Source organism: Podospora pseudopauciseta, chromosome 4 (assembly GCF_035222475.1).
Source record: "Podospora pseudopauciseta strain CBS 411.78 chromosome 4, whole genome shotgun sequence".
NCBI classification, from domain to species: Eukaryota; Fungi; Ascomycota; class Sordariomycetes; order Sordariales; family Podosporaceae; genus Podospora; species Podospora pseudopauciseta.
Window position 1 is genome coordinate 2,156,728 of NC_085894.1, and position 19,573 is coordinate 2,176,300.

Sequence of the window (19,573 nt, forward strand, 5' to 3'; positions counted from 1 at the left end):
GGTCTGCAAGGGGAGAATTGGGGAAAAAGGCGTGGTTGGGGGGATTTATAAAGAGCGAAGAAGCCCAGGCTTGAAATGATCAAATGTGATGTCAGACATTACCCCTCCATAGCCGTGCTTCTGCCGACGGCGGCCGGTCGAGGGGCACGGCCCCGTACAAAATTGACAAACCTCCTGCAGATGAGTTCAACAAGGTACAAGCTCACACACATACACACACACACACCCCCCGGGGGTGGTGATCCCTGGGTGGACGGATGGATAAGGACGGGCGGAATTAACGTGGGATAATACGTTTCGTTAGACACAAAATCACAGATACCGGTGCCTTGTGCCGTCGGGTCGGGTGTTTTTGGCTCCAAGGGGGGCGGGGGGGAGTGTGTCTTTTGCTGGCCTGGGGGCGCGGTCGAGGAAAATAGATAAGTTGGCTGTTCTGGCCGTTTCAAACTTTCATTGTTGTTCCTGTTCTTTTTCTTCTCCCCGTTATACCTGGTTGTTCCACTCATACTCGAATCCACTTCGTCATATCTTGTTTGACGACATCATCACCAACAAGAGCCCTTGATACCCACCTTGCTTGCTTGTGTGTGTATAAGTCAAGCTTCGGTTTCCATTCACCCGATTGGTTTGACGGCGTCATAAAGTAGATCCCGCTTTGACTTATACTCTACTTCAAGGTCTACCACCACCAACATCATCATCACAAACTTCACATAGCTGTTTTCTTCTCACAAACAGCAAAACATAACAACTACCGTCAAGATGGTTTCAGCATACACCAGCAACGGCTCCGAGGGCGAGACGGAGAAGATCAACACCAACATTGTGACGCTCACCCGGTTCTTGACTGAAGAGCAAGTCAAGCACAAGGAGGCCACCGGTGATTTTACGTACGTTTCTTCTTACCAATTCCCTCCCCCCATATCCATTCACCTCTAACAATCTCATGTCTTCAGGCTCCTCTGCCACGCACTCCAATTCTCCTTCAAGTCCATCGCCTACTACATCCGCCGCGCCACCCTCGTCAACCTCACCGGCCTCGCCGGCAGCTCCAACACGACAGGCGACGACCAAAAAAAGCTCGACGTCATCTCCAACGACCTCTTCATCGAGGCCATGCGCTCGTCGGGTAAATGCGCCTTGCTAGTGTCGGAAGAAGAGGAGGAAGTAATCTACTTCAAAGACGCCAAAGACGCGCGCTACGCCGTAGCCTGCGATCCAATTGACGGCTCCTCCAACCTCGACGCTGGTGTTTCCGTCGGGACAATCTTTGCGATTCACAAGCTGGCTGAGGGGTCGACGGGAACAAAAGAAGACATCCTCAAGCCCGGGACGGAGCTTGTCGCGGCGGGGTTCACCATGTACGGTGCGTCCGCCCAGCTGGTGATTACGATGAAGGGGGGGAGCGTGAACGGGTTTACGCTGGATAACGGGGTGGGGGAGTTCATCCTGACGCATCCGGACATGAGGCTGCCGAAGAAGAGGAGTATTTACAGTGTGAATGAAGGGAATAGTTTGTATTGGGAGGACAATGTGAAGGAGTATTTTAATAGTCTGAAGGAGGCGAAGGAGGAAGGGGGGAAGCCATATAGTGCCAGGTATATCGGGAGCATGGTGGCGGATGCGTACAGGACGTTGCTTTATGGGGGGGTGTTTGCCTACCCGGCGGACAAGAAGAGTCCGAAGGGGAAGTTGAGGATTTTGTATGAATGTGCGCCGATGGCGATGGTTTTTGAGAACGGTGAGTTTGACACATGGATCTATGGGCAAGGGGGATATGATGCTGACAATGATTATAGCTGGTGGCCAGGCGGTTGACAGCCAGATGAGGAGATTGATGGAGGTGGTGCCGGAGCATATTCACGACAAGAGTGGAATTTTCATGGGCAGCTGGGATGAGATTGAGAAGGTCAAGTCCTTCCACAAGTGAGGGGTATGACAAGAACATCATGACATGATTGAAGCGATGGAAGTCAAGTTTGGGTATTTCTTTTTTTTTTTTTTCTTTTTCATTTTACTACACATGCATTCACCACGAGGTGTTTCTTTTTTCTTTTTTTTTTTTTTTTTTTTTTTTGGGTAATCTTTCAATGAATGAATTCGATATCATGAGAATGTTCCTTGGTGTTTGATGTGTAATGTCTCGTGCTCTTCTGAGAACATGGAATCGGACTCAACACCGGCCACCGCGGCGAAACCGTTCTGCAACAAGTGGTGTGTGTGTATGCAGGTACTATTTGACCATCAGAGTCAATCGCTTGAACCTAAAGCAAAACAACTTCCTGACCGTTATTTCTCGATGTTCAGGCTGTCTCCCTCACCGCGAAATAGTTGACACAAAAAGTATGTTCACATGCCTTAAAGAATAGTTTATAGGCCTTCAAAGATAGTTAATAGACCTTTAAGAATATTCAAAAGGCCTATTAACTATCTTTAAAGGCCTATAAACCATCTTTCAAGGCCTATGGACTATCCCGTAGGGGCATGTTAACCTACTTTAAAGTATCCTCAATTATCTTGTGGCAAGGGTGGCTGTTTATGGTGCCTGAGTAAGTCCGGTTTTGGAGTTGCAGCGGGCATGGGCGATCGACAAAACCTTAGCAGAGAGAGGGTTTGAGGGATATCTCACATGCCAATTGGGCTATTTTTGTTTCTTCCCCAGAGTTTCTTACTACCCCGTGATTATGGAATCCATGGAGATTCTTTTTTTGAAGAGACAAACCAAAAAAAGTTGGGGAACCGGGGATTGCCCAGGCGGCGGAAAACATCTTGCATGTGAAAGGAGCTGGATGCATCAGAGGAAAACGCACCCCGGGTCGCACTAGGCCGTATTTGGCTATGCCTCGGCCTTTTTCTGACATCACCTGGACCCGCGGCTGGCCACGGAGCACACGGCAGCGAAACCTCGCCTCACGCGGGCGCCGTGGGTGGACAGTTTCGCTGTGGAATGCGCTTTTCGACCTTGGCTGTTGTGTTCAGCGAGGGAAACAACCGCTACTCCGAGGTATCTTTTTGAATTATAACCATCTCCAACCCCCGCCCCCGTCCATCCGTTTCTCTGTTTGTCGTGCCACTACCTTTTAAAAACTATCCTTCCCTTCTCTTTGTTGTGTCCTACAACTTCTGACCCTGTATAACTCCTTGTTCCACCACTTTTCCAAGTCCCTTGGCTCGTTACAAGATCCACAAACCGCAACAATGGGTGGTGAGTAGACTTCCTACCGATGACCGGCGCGTGACGGCTGACATTCCGTGGTGAAGCTCTCGACAGACTTTCTCAGCTGGGCAACCAGATCTCCGGCGGCGCCTCCGCAGGCGGCAAGGCCAAGCTCCTGGAGAAGAACCCCGATGATGTGAGTTTGACCTGGACACATGACAACCGCGGCGCATAACTGACATACCTTGTTTAACAGATTGTCGTTACCGCTGCCCTCCGGACGGCCATCACAAGAGGTGGAAAGGGTAGCTTCAAGGACACAGCCGCCGCCGACCTGATGGCTGGTGCCCTCAAGTCCATCATCGAGCGCTCCAAGATCAACCCCGCCCTGGTCGAGGATATCGTTGTCGGCACCGTCCTCGCCCCCGGTGGTGGCGCCACCGAGATGCGCGCTGCCGCTCTCGTTGCCGGCTTCCCCGACTCCACCGCCGTCCACACCCTCAACCGCCAGTGCTCTTCCGGTCTCCAGGCCTGTGTTGATATTGCCAACGCCATCCGCTCCGGCCAGATCGAGGTCGGCATCGGCGCCGGTGTCGAGTCCATGTCCACTCAGTATGGCCCCGGCGCCGTGACCGAGTTCTCCGAGCTCCTCGAGAGCCACCCCGAGGCTGCCAACTGCAAGGTCCCCATGGGTGTCCTCTCTGAGCAGATGGCCAAGGCCAAGGGCGTCACCCGTGCCGTCCAGGATCAGTTCGCTGCCGCCTCCTTCCAGAAGGCCGTCAAGGCCCAGAAGGCTGGTCTCTTCAAGGAGGAGATCGCTCCCCTCAAGGTCAAGTACGAGGACCCCAAGTCCGGCGAGACCAAGGAGATTGTCGTCGACAAGGACGATGGCATCCGCGAGGGTGTCACCGTCGAGTCCCTCGGCAAGATCCGTGCTGCCTTCGCCAAGGACGGCAGCATCCATGCCGGCAACGCCTCCCAGGTTTCCGACGGTGCCGCCGCCGTTCTCCTCATGAAGCGCTCCACCGCCGAGAAGCTCGGCCAGACCATCCTCGGCAAGTACGTCAACGCTTCCATCGTTGGTGTGCCCCCTCTTCTCATGGGTCTCGGCCCCTGGAAGGCCATCCCCAAGGTGTTCGAGCTCACTGGCATCACCAAGGAGGACGTTGACATCTTTGAGATCAACGAGGCTTTCGCCTCTCAGTGCCTCTTCTGCGCCAACGAGCTTGGCATCCCTGCTGAGAAGATCAACCCCAAGGGTGGTGCCATTGCTTTCGGCCACCCTCTCGGCTGCACCGGTGCCAGACAGGTGTCCACTCTCCTCTATGAGCTCAAGAGGACAAACCAGAAGATTGGTGTCACTTCCATGTGCATTGGTACTGGTATGGGTATGGCTGCTGTCTGGGTTGCCGAGTAAGTGGAAGAAGGAAAGGATTGAACAAAAATTATCATTCATTTTTGGTTTGGCAAGCGAAATCATTTTGGGCATTTTTCATGATATTTTTTTTCCTTTTTGTATTACTCGATTAATGAGAGGAGGCCGTCATGTCGTCACGTTCGTCTGGCTGTGTAACTGTAGAGGGCAATTTCAAAGGAACAGGGAACAGAGTTGGTTATACCTTAGGTAGCTACAGTATTGGAGAGGCAAGAGTTCAACTGTGTGCTTGGACAAATACACACAGTTACAAGGCATTATCTTTTGGAGCGTTGTTTTTTCTGCATGTGAATTTATCAGGAGCAAGTTCATTGGCCTCGAGAAGTCGAGAAGTAACTGACAGAATGGTGGATAATTACTGTGTGGGGTAGGAGACGTAGTGGGGATGGCTTGAAAGATGGCCAATCAGAAACCTTGTATTGTTCTGGGGTGCCGTCACCGCTCTGGGGGATGCGAGTCCTCTTTCTTAATCGGAATTACTAGAAGGCCAGTCCAGTCGCTTCCGGACCTTTTCGTGGAGTTCAATATCTCCATTTGTCTAGTAGTTTTCAACCTCGACATTTCTGCAGCGTTCACGGAAAACCCATCAAATCCTCGGCATCGATTTATATCCTGGTACCCTCCAGTTCTCAAAGCTTCCCGGTCCTGCGGTTCACGGTGCAAGGTCTAGGATTCTCGGCGTTCGATTGGTTACACGCCCCGATATTCACGATTCGATATTCGAGACAAATCCGATTACGGTTTTTGCGAGCCCTGCAAGTTTCGAAACCCTGCATACTCCCCCGTTACTCGTACTCCGGTGCTCTATGACGAATTGAAGGTTGGAGAGGGAGAAATATACATTGGCACTACGCCGTTACCGGCTTTGTTGACCACACACAGGCTTTAGAGCCAGCAAGGCTGTGAACGGCCTAGGGAAGAAGGTGTTGTTCACAGTGCGTCTTTTCAGAGCTGGAAAGGTTTCTTTGAAGTGCCCCGCGGCAGGTGGTGCAGGAAACTGTCTCGGAAGGACAGAAAAAAAAAGGGGACGTTAGGTCGAAATAGGGCGCAGCAAAAGGGCCTGTCATGGCGAGAGAGAATAATGAGGCGCCGGGTGCCGGCCAATCAAAACGGCCATCCATGATTCATTTCGACAGCAGTGACCAAACACAACAACACACCGCGGTGCAACCGCATCACCGTGTCAAGAGCCAAAAGCACATTGTGGGTGGTGGCTCACGGCTGCATGCGCGAGTGCCGTCTTCCAAGGGTCTTCACAAGCACCACGGTGGTGCAACAGCCTCAACGACCAAACTGAACAATCACCACCGACAACACGGCAGCGGCTCGATTTCACCAGATAAAGACGGGGAGGGACTGACTTTGGTGTCGAAACGTCACCACCATCGCCGAGCAACCTCGGAGCTGAAGCTCACCGGGGATGCTACCACGTCATCCAATCACATACAAAAGAACGTGTCGCAGACGAACCTGAAGCGCAATCGGTCCCAGGCGGATGTGGGGAAGAAGAGCAAGTCTACGACGAGTCTGCATCGACATACCGTCTCGAATCCAAACGTGAACAAACTCAAATCTTCGCGGGGGGGTTCCAAGGTTCATTTTAATCTGGGAGACGACGAGCAGGAAGACGATAGTCAGGACGACGGGGAATGGGTTGATGCTAGCACTTCTGCTTCACCGTTGCTTTCGAGACGAGGTTCTACTATTGGTGGGAACGGACAGCCGACGAATCCGAATCCTCCTCCTCCTCCCCCGACGAACGAAATACAGAATAAGCAACTACCTACAGTTGTAGCGTCGCCTCCGTCTCCCACGTCGCATAGAGATATTGCGAGTAAACAACAGGCGCCGCCCGAGAGTGGGAGCGGACTGCATAGTGCGGACAGTAGTTTTACCCGGAACGCTACGCTGGCTAATACGATTACTTCACGGATATTGTCCAGGGCTCCTTCTCAGGGTGCTGCGCCGAAGATGTCGACCGAGATTGCTGTTGCGCCTAGGCCGCCGGCGCCGAGACTGCCGTCTGCTCCGCCTACACGGCCGGGTTCGTCACAGAGGATGTCGCCCGGGGAGGCGAGTCTGATGCAGTTAGCGGGGGGGGTGGGACCCAGACTTGGGAGCAGCGGGAGGGCGGAGCTGCTCACGTCGAGGTTTGTGGGTGGGAGCAGCCAGGAGCCCGGCTCGGGCATAGCGGCTGACTCTTTTATCATTGCTGCTGCTGCGAACAAGGAGGGTGTTTCTCGAGCTGCGCTGGGCAGCAAGGCGGACGCTGGTATCCCGCGTCGGCCGCGGTCGATGGGGAGTCTGTCGCATGCGCATGAGCAGCTTAATGGGGGGAGATATGATCAACAGCAACATACTGACGACGAGGAAGGGGTTCAACACCAGTCTAATGGGGCGAGGACAAGGCGCAACGGAAACGGCTATGTAGTGCCGCGGGATATGAACCGGACGCAGCAGAAGCTGAATCTGCAACGGGCCAGCTCGGGATTGGAGCCGACTGCTTCGGGCCAGGCGATGGTGCCTGTTGGTGGTGGAGGTGCACCAAGCCTGCTCATGGGAGCTGCCGGGGGTGGTGGGGGGGTTGCTTCGAATTATGGGACGGCGAACCCGAAGCATGGGAAGATTTTGGAGAAGACGGGGATGCAGTATTTGAGCGTCAGACGGCATCAGAACCCGATTGCGAGGTCGGTGGCGAGGATTTGGCAGCTGCCTGGGATGGAGATCAAGGCGCAGAGGATCCCGCCGCCTAGTCGGGCTGCGAGCACTAGAAGAGGAGATTTGGGGAGGTTGGCTGTTGAAGCAGGGGGCACTAGGCCACCGAGTAGAGCGGCCAGCGGGTTGAGGGTTGGGGAGAGCGCGGCGAGCAGTTTGGGGACTGATGATGGGTTGGGTGGTGGTAACGGAGGTGGTGGTGGAAAGGGGAGACTGAGCGGTGCCAGTCTGGTGGATGGCGGGAACGATGCCGCGACGAGGGCGCAGCTGGAGATGATGTGGAATCAGAGCATGGATTTGAGCGCGAGCCAGGAATAGAGAGCCGTGGCTGAGCGGGAGGAGACATTGGTTGCACCACGGGGGTCATCATCTCAACAGCCAAGGGGGTCGGGCTTGTCGGTTTGCAACTTGGAGACTGTCGAGGAGGAGGAGAGGGGGGGGCTCTCTAATGCGGAGCCCCCGAAGGATTTGCTGGTTGAGAGGCCTTTGTCAGGTGTTTAGAGATATCTCCCACAAGCCCCTTGAGGGATGTTATGGGGGGTGGGTGTGGGTGGGTGGGATAGTTTTTAGGTTGATGGGGAGAATAGCGAGTTATTCTTTTGAGATTATTTGGGGGGTGTTGCTTTTGTGTTTTTTGACAGCGAACATGGAATTGGGGAATGAAATATGATTTTTTTTTTTTTTTTTTTTTTTTTGCCTTAAGAATTCTTGGTGTGGGATTAACGACACTGGGTGATGGGCATGTCTGGCTGTATATATAGATAGATGGCTATAAGGGGGAAAGGAGCAAAACTTGATTATGACCACCACTTTGAGCAGTGTCTTTTTTTTCCTTTCGTGATGTTCTTTTTGGTATGTCCCAAGCTTCAAGTGATCACTCGGGTTGATGGGGACCTTGATGTGTGACGTACTTCGTGTTTTTCTTTCCACCTCGCAAAGTCATCATACATACCATTTATCACACTTCATCACAACACACCACAGGAGAGAGAGAGAACCATAGTATATTCATATTTACTCTCCTCCAGCCCATTACCCTCCTTAACTTCCCCCTCCGCCTCCCCCCCAAAAAAAAAACATCACTCGCTTTGCCTCTCAAAACTCACAACACCCAACTTCCACTGTCTCCTCAAGAAGCCCCCTCCCCCCCCAGCAAAATTGAAATGAAAGCCCAATCAGAGAAGACTGATGATATATACTTTGTTTCCTTGTAACAAGAAAAAAAAAACCGCTTGCTTTGATCATCAACGTCATTACCAAATGCCCACAACAGTCACAGGTTAACAAAACAACAGCAAGTCCGCTAATTCCTGTACGTTCCCCCTCCATACCCCGAACCCCAACTCCTAGCTCCTCTCTCAATACTGATCATCCCTCCAAGGCCATGATTTCTAATCAATCTTGGCCTGCGCCAAACTCCTCGCCGTGGGGTTGTTAATATTGTTCACCTGGTGCTGGCTCGCCCCGGCGGCAATCTTCTTGTACTTGCTCTGCTTCCTAAGCTTCTTCCTCGCCACCATGACCGGAACCGAACTCTTAGTTACCAAATAGTTCGAAAAAGAGCCAAGTATCACTCTGTTTTCCCCATATTAGCAACATTCTTCTTTTCATCAGGCGAGAAAAAAAAAACAAAAAAAAACAAAAAGGGGGGAAAAACTTGCCCCTTGAGAGCACTCCTCCCCCTGCTCCCCAAAATCACCAACGTCGGGTTCACCAAATCAATCACCTCCGTGATCAAATGCTTCGGGTTCTTGCAGTGCAGCACCTCCACAATCACCCTGACCTGCAACCGCGTCTTCCTCAGCAGCTTCATCGCTCTGTCCCCGATATCCTTCACCGCCCTATACCTCTCCTCCTCCGCTTTGCTCCTCTCCATGCTCGACGGCGCAGGGCTCAAACTAACCTCGCTCGCCTGGTGACCCAGCGAAGAGATCCTAAGAGGCAGTGCAGTCCCCCCCGGTGTAGCAGGCTGCCTGGTATTGTTCGTCACGGCCGTGATGGCAGCCGCTTGCTCCTTCATCGCCTTGGACTCATCCGGCACCACCGAGTTCGGATTCGCCTCAATCCCAGCATCCTCGTCCACGCAGTAAATGGCAAGCAGCGTGTCGCCATCCCGGAGCACAGTCCCAATAGCCCACTCGAGCGCATGGGTAGACTCGTCACTCATATCCGTAGCAACCAAATACTTCCTCGCAGGTCGGTGTTCCTCCTCGGCGTCCTTGACAAGCTTAGCATAGTCGCCTCTGGTAATAATCTGGATCGTCCTGTGGGACTCGGGCGTTTCCATCACCTGCGTCATGGCAAAGGACATCTTTTGCGCCCTCTTGATGTCCGAGATGTCCTCTTCCGTGTCGGTATACATTGGCGTGTGCGTCCCGCTAGGCGGCGTGTCGAAGCTGGTCGCTGGGTGAATGACGTTCTTGCTGCTGTGTTTGACCCGTTCCTTCTCGCCGGATGGATTCGTAACAGTAATTGAAGGTTCGTCCAGCAAAGACCTGTATTTGTGAGCCGGCTGGGAAGAGGCAACATGGATCCCTATGGTATACCGAATTCAAGTTAGTCAACGGTATCCCAGTATCCAGTCAAACTGACAGGTGGGTATCAGCAAACGACCTACGTTCCTCCTCCGCAGCCGCAAGCAAGCTCCGCACCTGCCTCTTAGCCTCCGGTGATTCCGAGCTGCCCTGCGGCTTCTTATCAAAGCTTCGAGCGGCCTTCCTACCCCGCTCGTCTTCCTCCGAAGAGTTTCCTCCGCTATCGTCACTGCTTTCCTCGACAAACTCCCCATCAGGTCCCAGATAGTCCTTGGCGAGTCTGCCGTTACTAGACCCATCATCCGACTTCTTCCTTCTCCCGAGCTCACCCAGCGAGCCCCCGGACCTAGCCAAGGCGGCATCTGATAAGCGGCGGTACGCATTGTTGTAGTCGACAGTCTGGTTATCCCCAAGCATGGCGCGCCCGGCCGGGCTGAGATTTCGCCCGAGCAAGGCAGGCGAGTGAGAGCGCACCCCTAGTCTGTTGGTGGGAGACTTGGATTTGTTCCCGGCTTTTCGGCTGCTGTACGCCGGTCCAGCAATCGAGTGACGGCCACGATCGCCAGGGAGAACAAGCCCCGACACATCGTTGCCTCTCATAACTTCTGCCATGGCGCTGGAGCGCTTCCCGCCCATCGTCACTCTTTTCGGCATGGCGGCGCCTGCATGGTTTGTGATGATTCCTCCAAATTGGTAGTCGAGTGTTGGGTCGTGTCGAGGGTTGGCCCGGGGGCCAAAGTCGGCGGGTCTCATGGCGGCATCGGACATGCTCCGGGGGTGCCCAGACGGGGCTGGGGCAAGAAGGCTTCGAGAGCCGGTGTGTTCGATTGGCGAAGAGGGTGTGCTAAGAACATGCTTCTGGCTTGGTGGGGAGTCCACATCCAACATGCTTCGTACTGGCGCGGGAGGAGGGGTGTCGACATCGAGCATGCTTCTAACAGGCGCTATAGGAGAGGAGGTCTTAGTATGATAACTCGACGTGGAGCGGGTAGAGGGAGGGGAAGGAGGATAGAGGAGGCCAGGAGAAGGAGGGTCGTCACCAATGTCTAACATGGACCGCACTGGGGATCGCGGCGTGAAGGGAGATGGCGACCGGCCTCCTATGCTGCTTGGGGCTCTGCTTGGTCGTGATGCTTGGGGCCCCTCGAGCAGCGCAAGCACTTCCCTCCGCTCTTCGTCGAGCATCGCCTCCATCGACATTGGTTGGTGCCTAGCCATAGTGAGTGGCAGTTGCTGGTGGTTTTTTGTTCTGGTGTACTGTTTGTTCGAAGTGTGGTCTGTAAGGTATGTATACAACGAGTGGGTGGCAGCAGTTTCAAATCAAGGGGTCACGGCTTTCTTCGAGATCAGATTGAAAAGAATGCAGAGTTGTGTGTGTATTCGTAGTGTGTAGCGTTGTCAAACAGGCAGGCAACAAAATAGTGAAAAAGAAAAAAAAGTTGGTCGAGTCGGTCGGTGTCAACGGGAGAAGGACAAGAAATCCGACACGATATTTGGTCTTTGTCAAACGGTAAAACCAAGATCAGATGGCGGGGCGTCGTCCCGCTGAAGACGCTGCCAAGACGCCCCCGAAGAGGAGTTACGACTCGGCCCAGAGCGCCAAGACCCAAGCTACCTCACCAGCTGCAGAATGTCTGCGGATATAGCTTGCGGCCATTGTCCCAAAGGGGTGCAGTTTATGAAATCCTTGCTTGTTCAAGTGATAACCGTCGTTTTTTTTTCTCTTTTGCAGCTGTTCCTTATCACCCCACTGCCAGATCAACTATCAAGTGAATACATGCCCTCGTGTCTGGGCGGTAAGAGCGCAGAGTCAGCGGGCTATAGCATCTCGTGCCCTGTGGCCTGATTGAATGACGATGTGCGGGGTGGGAAGGGAGAGAGAGCTCTGGGAAGCTCTGACGAAGTGGCAGCGGAACCTTGTGGTTTTGCCGCCGCCGACCAAAGTCCAAACTTGCTGTTCGCCGAGCGTGGGGTTCGGAGGCGCCGTCTTAGACCACCTCACGAGAGCTTCCCAAAGCCAATGAAAACCAAGACTCTGGGCTGTGTAACTGGAATCTTGTTTTTCTTCTTCTTCGGCTGGTATTGGCACGAGAGGACGGCCCCGCGTTGAGTTGACACAGCCTTTCTTAACATCCTATGCCCAGTCTGATCGTTCACGGTAGTAAAGACCTCCCATCCCGGTGTAACAAAGACGTCAGACACTACAATTTTCCATAGACGAATCCACCCGCATGATAGCACTGCCTCCCTCCCCTCCCCCCGCAACAACCCCACGGATAGGAGCCGAGAGACTACGCGGCTGCTGCGCCATACCGCCGAGCATCTGAGTCGAGTCGTCAAGCGTTTAGAAAACGGCACAAGGCTACTGGCCAAAGTCTATCGAAACTCAACCTGTCATCTCAGCCTTATACATACGATCCCCATCCGACTTTGACTTTGACTTTCACTTGCATATCTACCACCTTTAGTGTCTAGCCCAATCGATCGACCTCTCTGGAACAGTTCCTGACCCATCCTTTCAAAATGCGTATCCCATATGCTCGGGACCGGTCTTGTAATTTGCATGATACAAAATAATGTACACTCTCCTTCCACCACCCAACCTACCAACCCATCCATATGTGACCCCTTTTATGCATGCAGAAGTCTCCCCCATCTCCTCCCTCCCTTTGCCTCACCCAAGAACCTACAAAAAGTTCTTAATCTGATTATTCATCAAATTAGCTCTCGTCGCCGTCCCCAGCTTGTGCACCTGCGCCCTCTTGTCCCAAACCCCGCTCCTCCCCTCCACAACCGCAATAATCTCCTCGGCCACCCTCGTCGGAAACATCTTCCTCCCCGACCCCTTACTCTTCCTCTTCTGCACCGCGTCCAAAATCCACACAAACGCCGTCCTCCTCCTCTGCCTCGCCGCCAACGGTGCAGGAACCTCCAGATTCCTACCACCACCCGCCAGACCCCTAAACCCCCTAATCTTCACCAGCGGCGCGACAGAATCAATCGCAACACGAAGGTAAGTCACCGGATCGAGGGGAAGAAAATTCGGGGCCGGGGCACCAGGAATCAACGGACGGGCAGGGTTAAGTTTTGGTGGGGGGGAGGTGCGGAGGTGGTTGAGGATCATTGCCATGTCCTAGAACAGAAATATCAGCATATATATATATATATATATATATATCAAACCGACGTGGGATGGAGAAACGAACTCTTTGAGCCTTGGACAACTTCCCATCCTTCATCAACAACCTCGTGATCTGCCCCATCACATCATCATACCGATGATCCTTGTGCAGCTCGCTCGGCAGCGGCAGGCTGGGCAACCCGTACTTGTGCCCCTCCTCCTCGGCGTCAAATGGTTTGAGTCCGTACGCCACCAGCTCCAGCCTGTTCAGAGCATAGAGGTTGTCTTCTTTATGTTGTTGTTGGCTGAGACTGACCACTTCCTCCTCCTCTGATCTGGGGGGGGCTAGCTCGGAAGAGGGTACTTGATCATCGTTGTTATTGTTGTTGTTCTCGGGGGTGAGGTTGTCGGAATAAAACCGTCTCGCTACTGAGACCGTGGGAAGCTTTGGTACCGCGGCGGCAATCTTTTGTGATAATAACGGCTGCTGGCTGGCGGGGGTGGTCCGGAGAGAAAGGGCTCGGAAGGCCGAGGCGAGGTTCAGCCTTGGGGGCATCGTTGCTGTATGCGCGGTTTTGTGTGTGGTGGGGTGGGATGGTCGTCGACGACGGAGCGGGAGGGTTGTTGTCGTCGTCGTCTCGTCAAATCGCAAACCCGGAAGCTTTCACCCACCCAATTCGCCTTGTCCCTCTCGCGCCGTTCTCGAAAAAATGAAAACTATCCCGGTGTTTTCCCGGTCTTGGGTTTGGAGTAGTGGGGCAAGTTACAGCTTCTCGAAAGCTGGTCCGTGCTTTTTGACTTTTGTAACAACCCCAAAACCCTTCAACTTCACAACCCCCCCCGCCAAACATCAACAACCTCCGAAGACTAGCGTTATTTGCCATCCAGCCACACAGCAAACTTGTGTGTGTGTGTGTGTGTGACCCCCACGAACCGGCCAACGACACTGGTGAAAATGAGTGGTTCAAAGGTGGGTTGGACGTGCAACAGCGGGAGGGGCATCGGGTCACGGGAGCAAACAGTTCCTCCAAGTTTCCCCATACTGTCCCCCATCCGAGCTTTTTCTTTTTCTTCTCTTCGAGTCTTGTGACACCGCATATGTTGTGTGGTTGTTGTGATTGCAGTGGGAGTTGCAGAGACCAATCACCGTCATTCCCATGAACTGGTGAGCCCAGGCCTACCCTCCTTAGCTGACCTCTTCTCCTCATGACATCTAGTTGTTGAACCTCCAGAGATGCTGTCTCAGCTACACCTTTCCTAATTGTAGGTAGATACATCTCACGGGAAGCCGAATCCTCTCTATCAGACACACAAGAATGACACTCAAACCTTAACATCGGTGTTTATATATATCTGCGTGCATTCATGTACACACTTCCCCCATCAAGTTAGCCCAAAACATGGAAAAAAACCCTCCTCTCCCACTCCCACCACCCTCACCACCATCACGGGACCACCTCCCCCATTCCTCCACCACGTCACCGAAAATCTCCCCAAAATCCAACCCTCTCCAGCCCAGCACACCCCCCACCTCAAACAACCTTGATTGGCCCGAAGATCCCTCACGTCCCCTAGTCCAGACCCGACAATACGGGAAAAAAGCCTTGGTTTGAAGCGGTGTAAGTCAGAAGCTTGGCATTTCCTATCCTGGCCACGAGCGACCTCCCACAAACCGCCCTTCACCTCCTCCTCCACTCTTTGCTTTCCTGTGAAGATGTTAGTAAGTTTCAATATCTACAAATACCAGCAAGCATACAAGCACACAAACATACATACATACATACATACATACAAGAGTTCAAACAAACCAAAAAAGAAAGAAAAAAAACCAGTAAATATTAACAGTCTAAAACAACAAAATTCTTTTCCAATCTCATGTCATCAAGAAAACCAAAAGAAAAAACAGAAAAGAACTCGGATATCAACGTGAAAAAAATAGAGATAGATGAAAGCAAGTTCCAACATATCCTCCACCATTTACCAAAAAAAAAAAAAAAAAATAAGGATCAATCTTGTTCCCAGCCTCCTTGCATTATATCCCAGCCCAGTTCCACCTTTTTTAAAAATGTTTTTAAAACCGTTCTCCGTTGGGTTGTTCCGAAGCGGTGTCCTGAAGCTCGATCCGTTGTCGTCGATATCGGCCCGGTAATCTTTCCCTTGCTTTTCGACTTGAAGATTGGTGACATGTCGAATACTTTGTTCAACAGTATGGTGCTTCGGTAGTGCGATCCAACACCGCTACATCCATCCCACCCGGGCCAAGCTCAAGGTCGCAGAGTTGTAACCGACCAAGACCACAAGAGAAGTAGACGCCGCAGTAAACGACCAACCAAACCGCCCTCCATACCGCCTCCCAAGCGTCCTCATTCCGCCCCCCACCATCAAATCTAAACAAGAGAGAAACTCGAAGCCAGACAAGGAAAAGACAAAGAAACCAAGCAGCCAGAACAACCACCCAAAAAACCCCAATATTTTGCAATTCCCATTTTCCATAAAAGTCCAACAATTTCGAGCCGCCAGTGAGTTCCACCAAGACTCCAGATCCTCTCGAGTTAAAGCCATGTGTCCGTTCATGTGCTGAAAAAGACAAGCCTTCCAGCCCAAAGAACCACCCACTCAGCAATGCCTCCCAGGGGTATCTGGCCATCAGCGAACTCCCAAGTAGACCTAAATCATCGTCAGATGTGCCTTTGATAAGTTTCCTCCCAGGTAAATAAAGAAACCGAAAACAAAAACAAAAACAAAAGCCAAAACCAGAGTCAATCTGTTTCATAAGCCAAATAAAACATCAAAACAAAACAAGTCTGCGCCAGGTCATGATAAGAGTTTCCGTTGTGTGCCGTGTGGCAATGTCGATTTCCTTCCAAAAACTCCTCTTGTGTACGTCGGTCGAAAGTATTAAGCACGGCGTGTGTTGTGTGGGTCGTTATTGTACAACGAAGAGGAATGGTTTGTGTCGTTAAATATAAGTAATCCGAAAGTGTAGCCCGAGAATCCGTGTGTCGTGAAAAGTAGTCGTGATCGTGTAAGCGGTGGCGGTGAATGGTAGGTGTGTGTTGAAACGCAAGACCAAAACGGGGTTTCGAGACAATTTGACTCGGAATCTCCAAGCAGCACTCATCACGGGATCCGAAAGTGGTCCCGGACGGCCGTCTGACTGTTCCGCAGCCGAACCATCAATCTTCGTCCCGTCATCAACTTCTTGCTGTCAAGCCAACGCATTACCATGCGCTTCGGGTGGTGGAGGGTGAGCTGGGGTTCGAAGAGGCGCCGTTCAACCATTTGTAAGCAACCTCAGCAGCATCTTCTTTGGCGTTGTTGACGTTCTTGCCATCGTACCAAAATCGGGCATCGTGAGTCACTCCGTAGACGGTAACCCTGCTGGACCATGCTGTACGCCCACCTGTATTCCGGTCAGCATTCAAATTTCGCAAGACATACTCCCGGACAAAAAAAAAAAGAGAAATTCACATACCTCGTCGGTCAGACACAATTTGGAAAACCGGCGCGGCAATTTGAAGGCCGTGGCAAGTACCTGACGGCGTCATTAGCTACATGAAGCAGACATTCTATATTTGGGGGAACTCACTCTCCAGGGAATCCTGCCAGGGAGTCTTGCTAGTGTTGGCCTTGGGCGCCATTTTGCAGAGGACCGGACTTGAAGTGAAACGGTCGGTAGTGTGATAGTTTTCGAAGAGGAGGAAGTGGTGATTTTCGGATGGGCTGTGTTGTATCAGGTGTGGATTGAGTATGTGTATTCGTATCGTGTCGTCAAATGTGCTGTTTGGATGAAAATTGTTTTGTTTCGAACGGTGAAGGGTGAGGTGTTGGGATGAATGTGGGGGAAGAAATAGGCTCAGGCGGTCGGTTTTATAGTCCGGAACGGTCCGGCGAGGAGAAGCTGGATACGCTCCCAGAGACTGTGACAGAGGCGAGAAGCAAAAGAATGTCGTGTCCGAACCAGATTCGAGAAGATTTGATGCTTAATTAAGAAAAAAAAAAATGCAGGCTGCCCTGGCCCGTCAGGTCTGTGCTGTCTTCCCCGGTTGAAGGGGCGTGGATATGGGCCTGTTTGACTGTGAGAGAAACTCGGCGAGTGACGTTAGAGAAAAGAAGCGGACAGCTGCATCATCCGAATAACACAGCCAGATAGGCAGAATCAACAGAGGAAGGATGCTTTGCAAAGTTTCTTTGCTGGCAGAAACAAGTGGTCAAGCCGGGAGATGAGAAAGAAAAGACCAGTGACACCAAAATACCCGAAGGGTATTTGACATGTCCACCTTGAGGACTGGCCGGATTTACGAACTACGTAGTCCTTCTGTTCCTTTTTGGGCTTGTTCAAGGTGGTGGATAGCAAGTAAACCCTTCTTCACTTTCTCTCCTCGGTATGTCTTTTCTTTTTGTGTTGCGTGCCTCTGCGGTTCTGTGCTGCCAGGTCATCAATCCTTGATGATCAGAACCCGATGCCACTCGGGACCGAATCCACACTTCCACAAAAAATTTGGGACTGTGGGCAATCCAGCAGACCAAGGTAGAAAAGAGCATGGCCCCAAGTTGGGACTGCGGTGTGAAGGAAGCAACACAGGCTGCAGAAGCTAGAGGGCACCCCAGCCGAGTATAACAAAACACAAACGCCAGTGGGCTACACATTGTACACTGGGTGTAGAGACAAAGTTGTCGAGCGCAGTGTTCGAAAATCTCAGTCACCACTGGCGTTCCCTTTCCAGATCGTGATGAAAATGCTGAGAAACAGGTTAAGGGGGGGAAAGCAATGTTTCCATGCTCCATGGCTGGAGCATGGGGAACCAGACGGCTCGAAAAGTGGCTGCTTGCTGCGTTGTCAAGCCCACACAAACGCCAAAGATTGCCAAAAGCTACCCAAAACGTACTAACGCTGGGGAATGGCAGGGGATTCCAAAGGTGAGCTGGTGGTCGATGGCAACATCATCAACACCAGACCCAAACGATGGTGCATCAAAATGTGCAGAAACAGCAGTTCGGGCTGGGCTGAAATACCATCATCTTCGGGTGCCAAGCGTAGAGCTTTTGAGCTTGGTTTCTGAGTTGTCAATGTGGAAATGGATCCCCATATCTAAATCAAGCACATCCGAGCATCGTTGATGCTGGTAGAGCCCCTCAGTAAGTGGGGGCAATTGTGCTTCACCTTGAACCACTAGGTACCAAAGCATCAGGTGCTTTGCGGGAACGGGTTTTAGCTGCCCTCTGGCTTGTCGGTCTGTGATTGGACAGGCGGAGTGGTGCTAATCCCTCTCCAGAGGAACTTCAGATCTCTGTTCGCCGAATGTTGCCGTTGAATCTCGCCCGTCTTGAGCAATCAATCGCTACGATCGGATACCTGTGTGTTTGTTTCCGGCTACAGACATTTGTTGATGCTGGTCTGCAGCCGGGGTCTTCATAAATGACGGGTACCAAACAGCCGGGACACTCCGAGACGCCCCGACTTTGCAAACAGGTGCCTTGTCGAGCGGCAAGTACATCAAGGGACTTGGGACGTCGCTACCGGCCCGTCGGAAACTAGGTATGTTACGCAGCCGGAGTGTCCTTCGGGTTCTGGAAGGAATGAACTTGCGACGGCTAGTGCACCTGTGGAGGTACAGCCAATACCGCCGAATCACGAAAGCCGGCTGCCCTGAAACCCCTGATGTCCTCGAACTCTGAATCCAAGGATGTTACCCGCTTTGTTGAGCCTCATTCTCGCAGGCTGGGGAACTTGGGGAAATGGAGAAAGCCCAAGTCCATGCTTTGGGCAACCAAAACGTCCCCGTTTTCGCCCTCCTCGCCGATGTCATAGAACGGCATCTTGCAGCATCTTCTGGTATCGTGGAACAAGGCCGTTGGTGTGTAAATTCCACGAGCCGTTCGGGCAGAGATCTCGCTCTTTGCTCGCCAGATGGCATACTGCTGCTGGAGACTCATCGTGCTTCAGGCTTTTGGTATATCATCGGTGGTTCCGAAAAAGAGACAAGAGCCATGGCTCTTGATCAGATCTCAGACGGCCGAGATGGGCGCGGCAGATGGTGACAGCGGCCCCCCTGGCTCACGAACCATTGTTACACAGAAGCGAACCAGGACGACGGGTACATGGCACCATTCGGGATGTCCATCAAATGTGCCGAAGCCTAAACCGGGAATTGTGGCGTCGTCCCGCGTACGCCTTGTCCCCCGTCGAGTGTCTCGGTCAAGCCTTACAGTCTAGTGAAGACAGAGTGTCTGGCCAGCCCGCAGCGTTGGGTTCGTGTGGCATGCGGTTTGCTCCCGCATCGGTTGCAAGCTGGGCAAAAGGGCGAGATGTGCTCAGATGTGCAAAGTAAAGGTGAAGCGTCCAGATCAGATCGAGAGATGCTACGAAGTCAGCCAGACTTGTTAGGCCATATAGGGGAGTGGAACAGCGAACCATATGCGGCCGGCGCTTGGCCAGTGAGTCGATATCGACCAATGAGAAGCGCTGAGTGGACCGTATTTGTGCCACGGCAGTAGATGCGGTGTACAAACAGCTCCTCGTTTGGGTATAAACGGCGTGGAGGCACTGCAGGGTACAAATGATGAATAATTGAAGACCGGCGAGAGAGAAAGCCGGAGAAGCATAGTGC

The 19,573-nt window shown here is 52.4% G+C and overlaps 6 protein-coding genes across 6 annotated transcripts; 3 read left to right on the forward strand and 3 right to left on the reverse strand.

Annotated features, from left to right (window-relative positions):
• Positions 1–762: 762 nt before the first annotated feature.
• FBP1 (Fructose-1,6-bisphosphatase) lies at positions 763–2,518 on the forward strand (the record flags this gene model as incomplete). Its single annotated transcript, XM_062912562.1, has 4 exons — positions 763–890; positions 957–1,741; positions 1,800–2,376; positions 2,461–2,518. The coding sequence occupies 3 exons, from the start codon at positions 763–765 to the stop codon at positions 1,928–1,930; spliced, it is 1,044 nt and encodes a 347-aa protein (XP_062765785.1). The 3' UTR covers positions 1,931–2,376; positions 2,461–2,518.
• A 330-nt stretch (positions 2,519–2,848) lies between these two features.
• Positions 2,849–4,876, forward strand: POT1 (3-ketoacyl-CoA thiolase with broad chain length specificity). Its single transcript, XM_062905918.1, has 3 exons — positions 2,849–3,205; positions 3,262–3,353; positions 3,411–4,876. The coding sequence occupies exons 1-3, from the start codon at positions 3,199–3,201 to the stop codon at positions 4,572–4,574; spliced, it is 1,263 nt and encodes a 420-aa protein (XP_062765786.1). The 5' UTR covers positions 2,849–3,198; the 3' UTR covers positions 4,575–4,876.
• A 781-nt stretch (positions 4,877–5,657) lies between these two features.
• Positions 5,658–7,625, forward strand: QC763_409340 (uncharacterized protein; the record flags this gene model as incomplete). The annotated part of the gene is made up of 1 exon (XM_062912561.1): positions 5,658–7,625. The coding sequence occupies one exon, from the start codon at positions 5,658–5,660 to the stop codon at positions 7,623–7,625; it is 1,968 nt and encodes a 655-aa protein (XP_062765787.1).
• Positions 7,626–8,698: 1,073 nt separating this feature from the next.
• QC763_409330 (uncharacterized protein) lies at positions 8,699–11,059 on the reverse strand (the record flags this gene model as incomplete). The annotated part of the gene is made up of 4 exons (XM_062912560.1): positions 8,699–8,882; positions 9,011–9,842; positions 9,925–10,785; positions 10,882–11,059. The coding sequence occupies 4 exons, from the start codon at positions 11,057–11,059 to the stop codon at positions 8,699–8,701; spliced, it is 2,055 nt and encodes a 684-aa protein (XP_062765788.1).
• A 1,180-nt stretch (positions 11,060–12,239) lies between these two features.
• On the reverse strand, positions 12,240–13,854 carry QC763_409320 (uncharacterized protein). Its single transcript, XM_062912558.1, has 2 exons — positions 13,048–13,854; positions 12,240–12,974 (listed from the first exon to the last, which is right to left on the reverse strand). Exons 1-2 carry the CDS (start codon positions 13,516–13,518, stop codon positions 12,528–12,530), a joined length of 918 nt encoding a protein of 305 aa, XP_062765789.1. The 5' UTR covers positions 13,519–13,854; the 3' UTR covers positions 12,240–12,527.
• Positions 13,855–16,151: 2,297 nt separating this feature from the next.
• QC763_409325 (uncharacterized protein) lies at positions 16,152–17,049 on the reverse strand. Its single transcript, XM_062912559.1, has 3 exons — positions 16,552–17,049; positions 16,438–16,497; positions 16,152–16,365 (listed from the first exon to the last, which is right to left on the reverse strand). Exons 1-3 carry the CDS (start codon positions 16,601–16,603, stop codon positions 16,184–16,186), a joined length of 294 nt encoding a protein of 97 aa, XP_062765790.1. The 5' UTR covers positions 16,604–17,049; the 3' UTR covers positions 16,152–16,183.
• Positions 17,050–19,573: the final 2,524 nt, after the last annotated feature.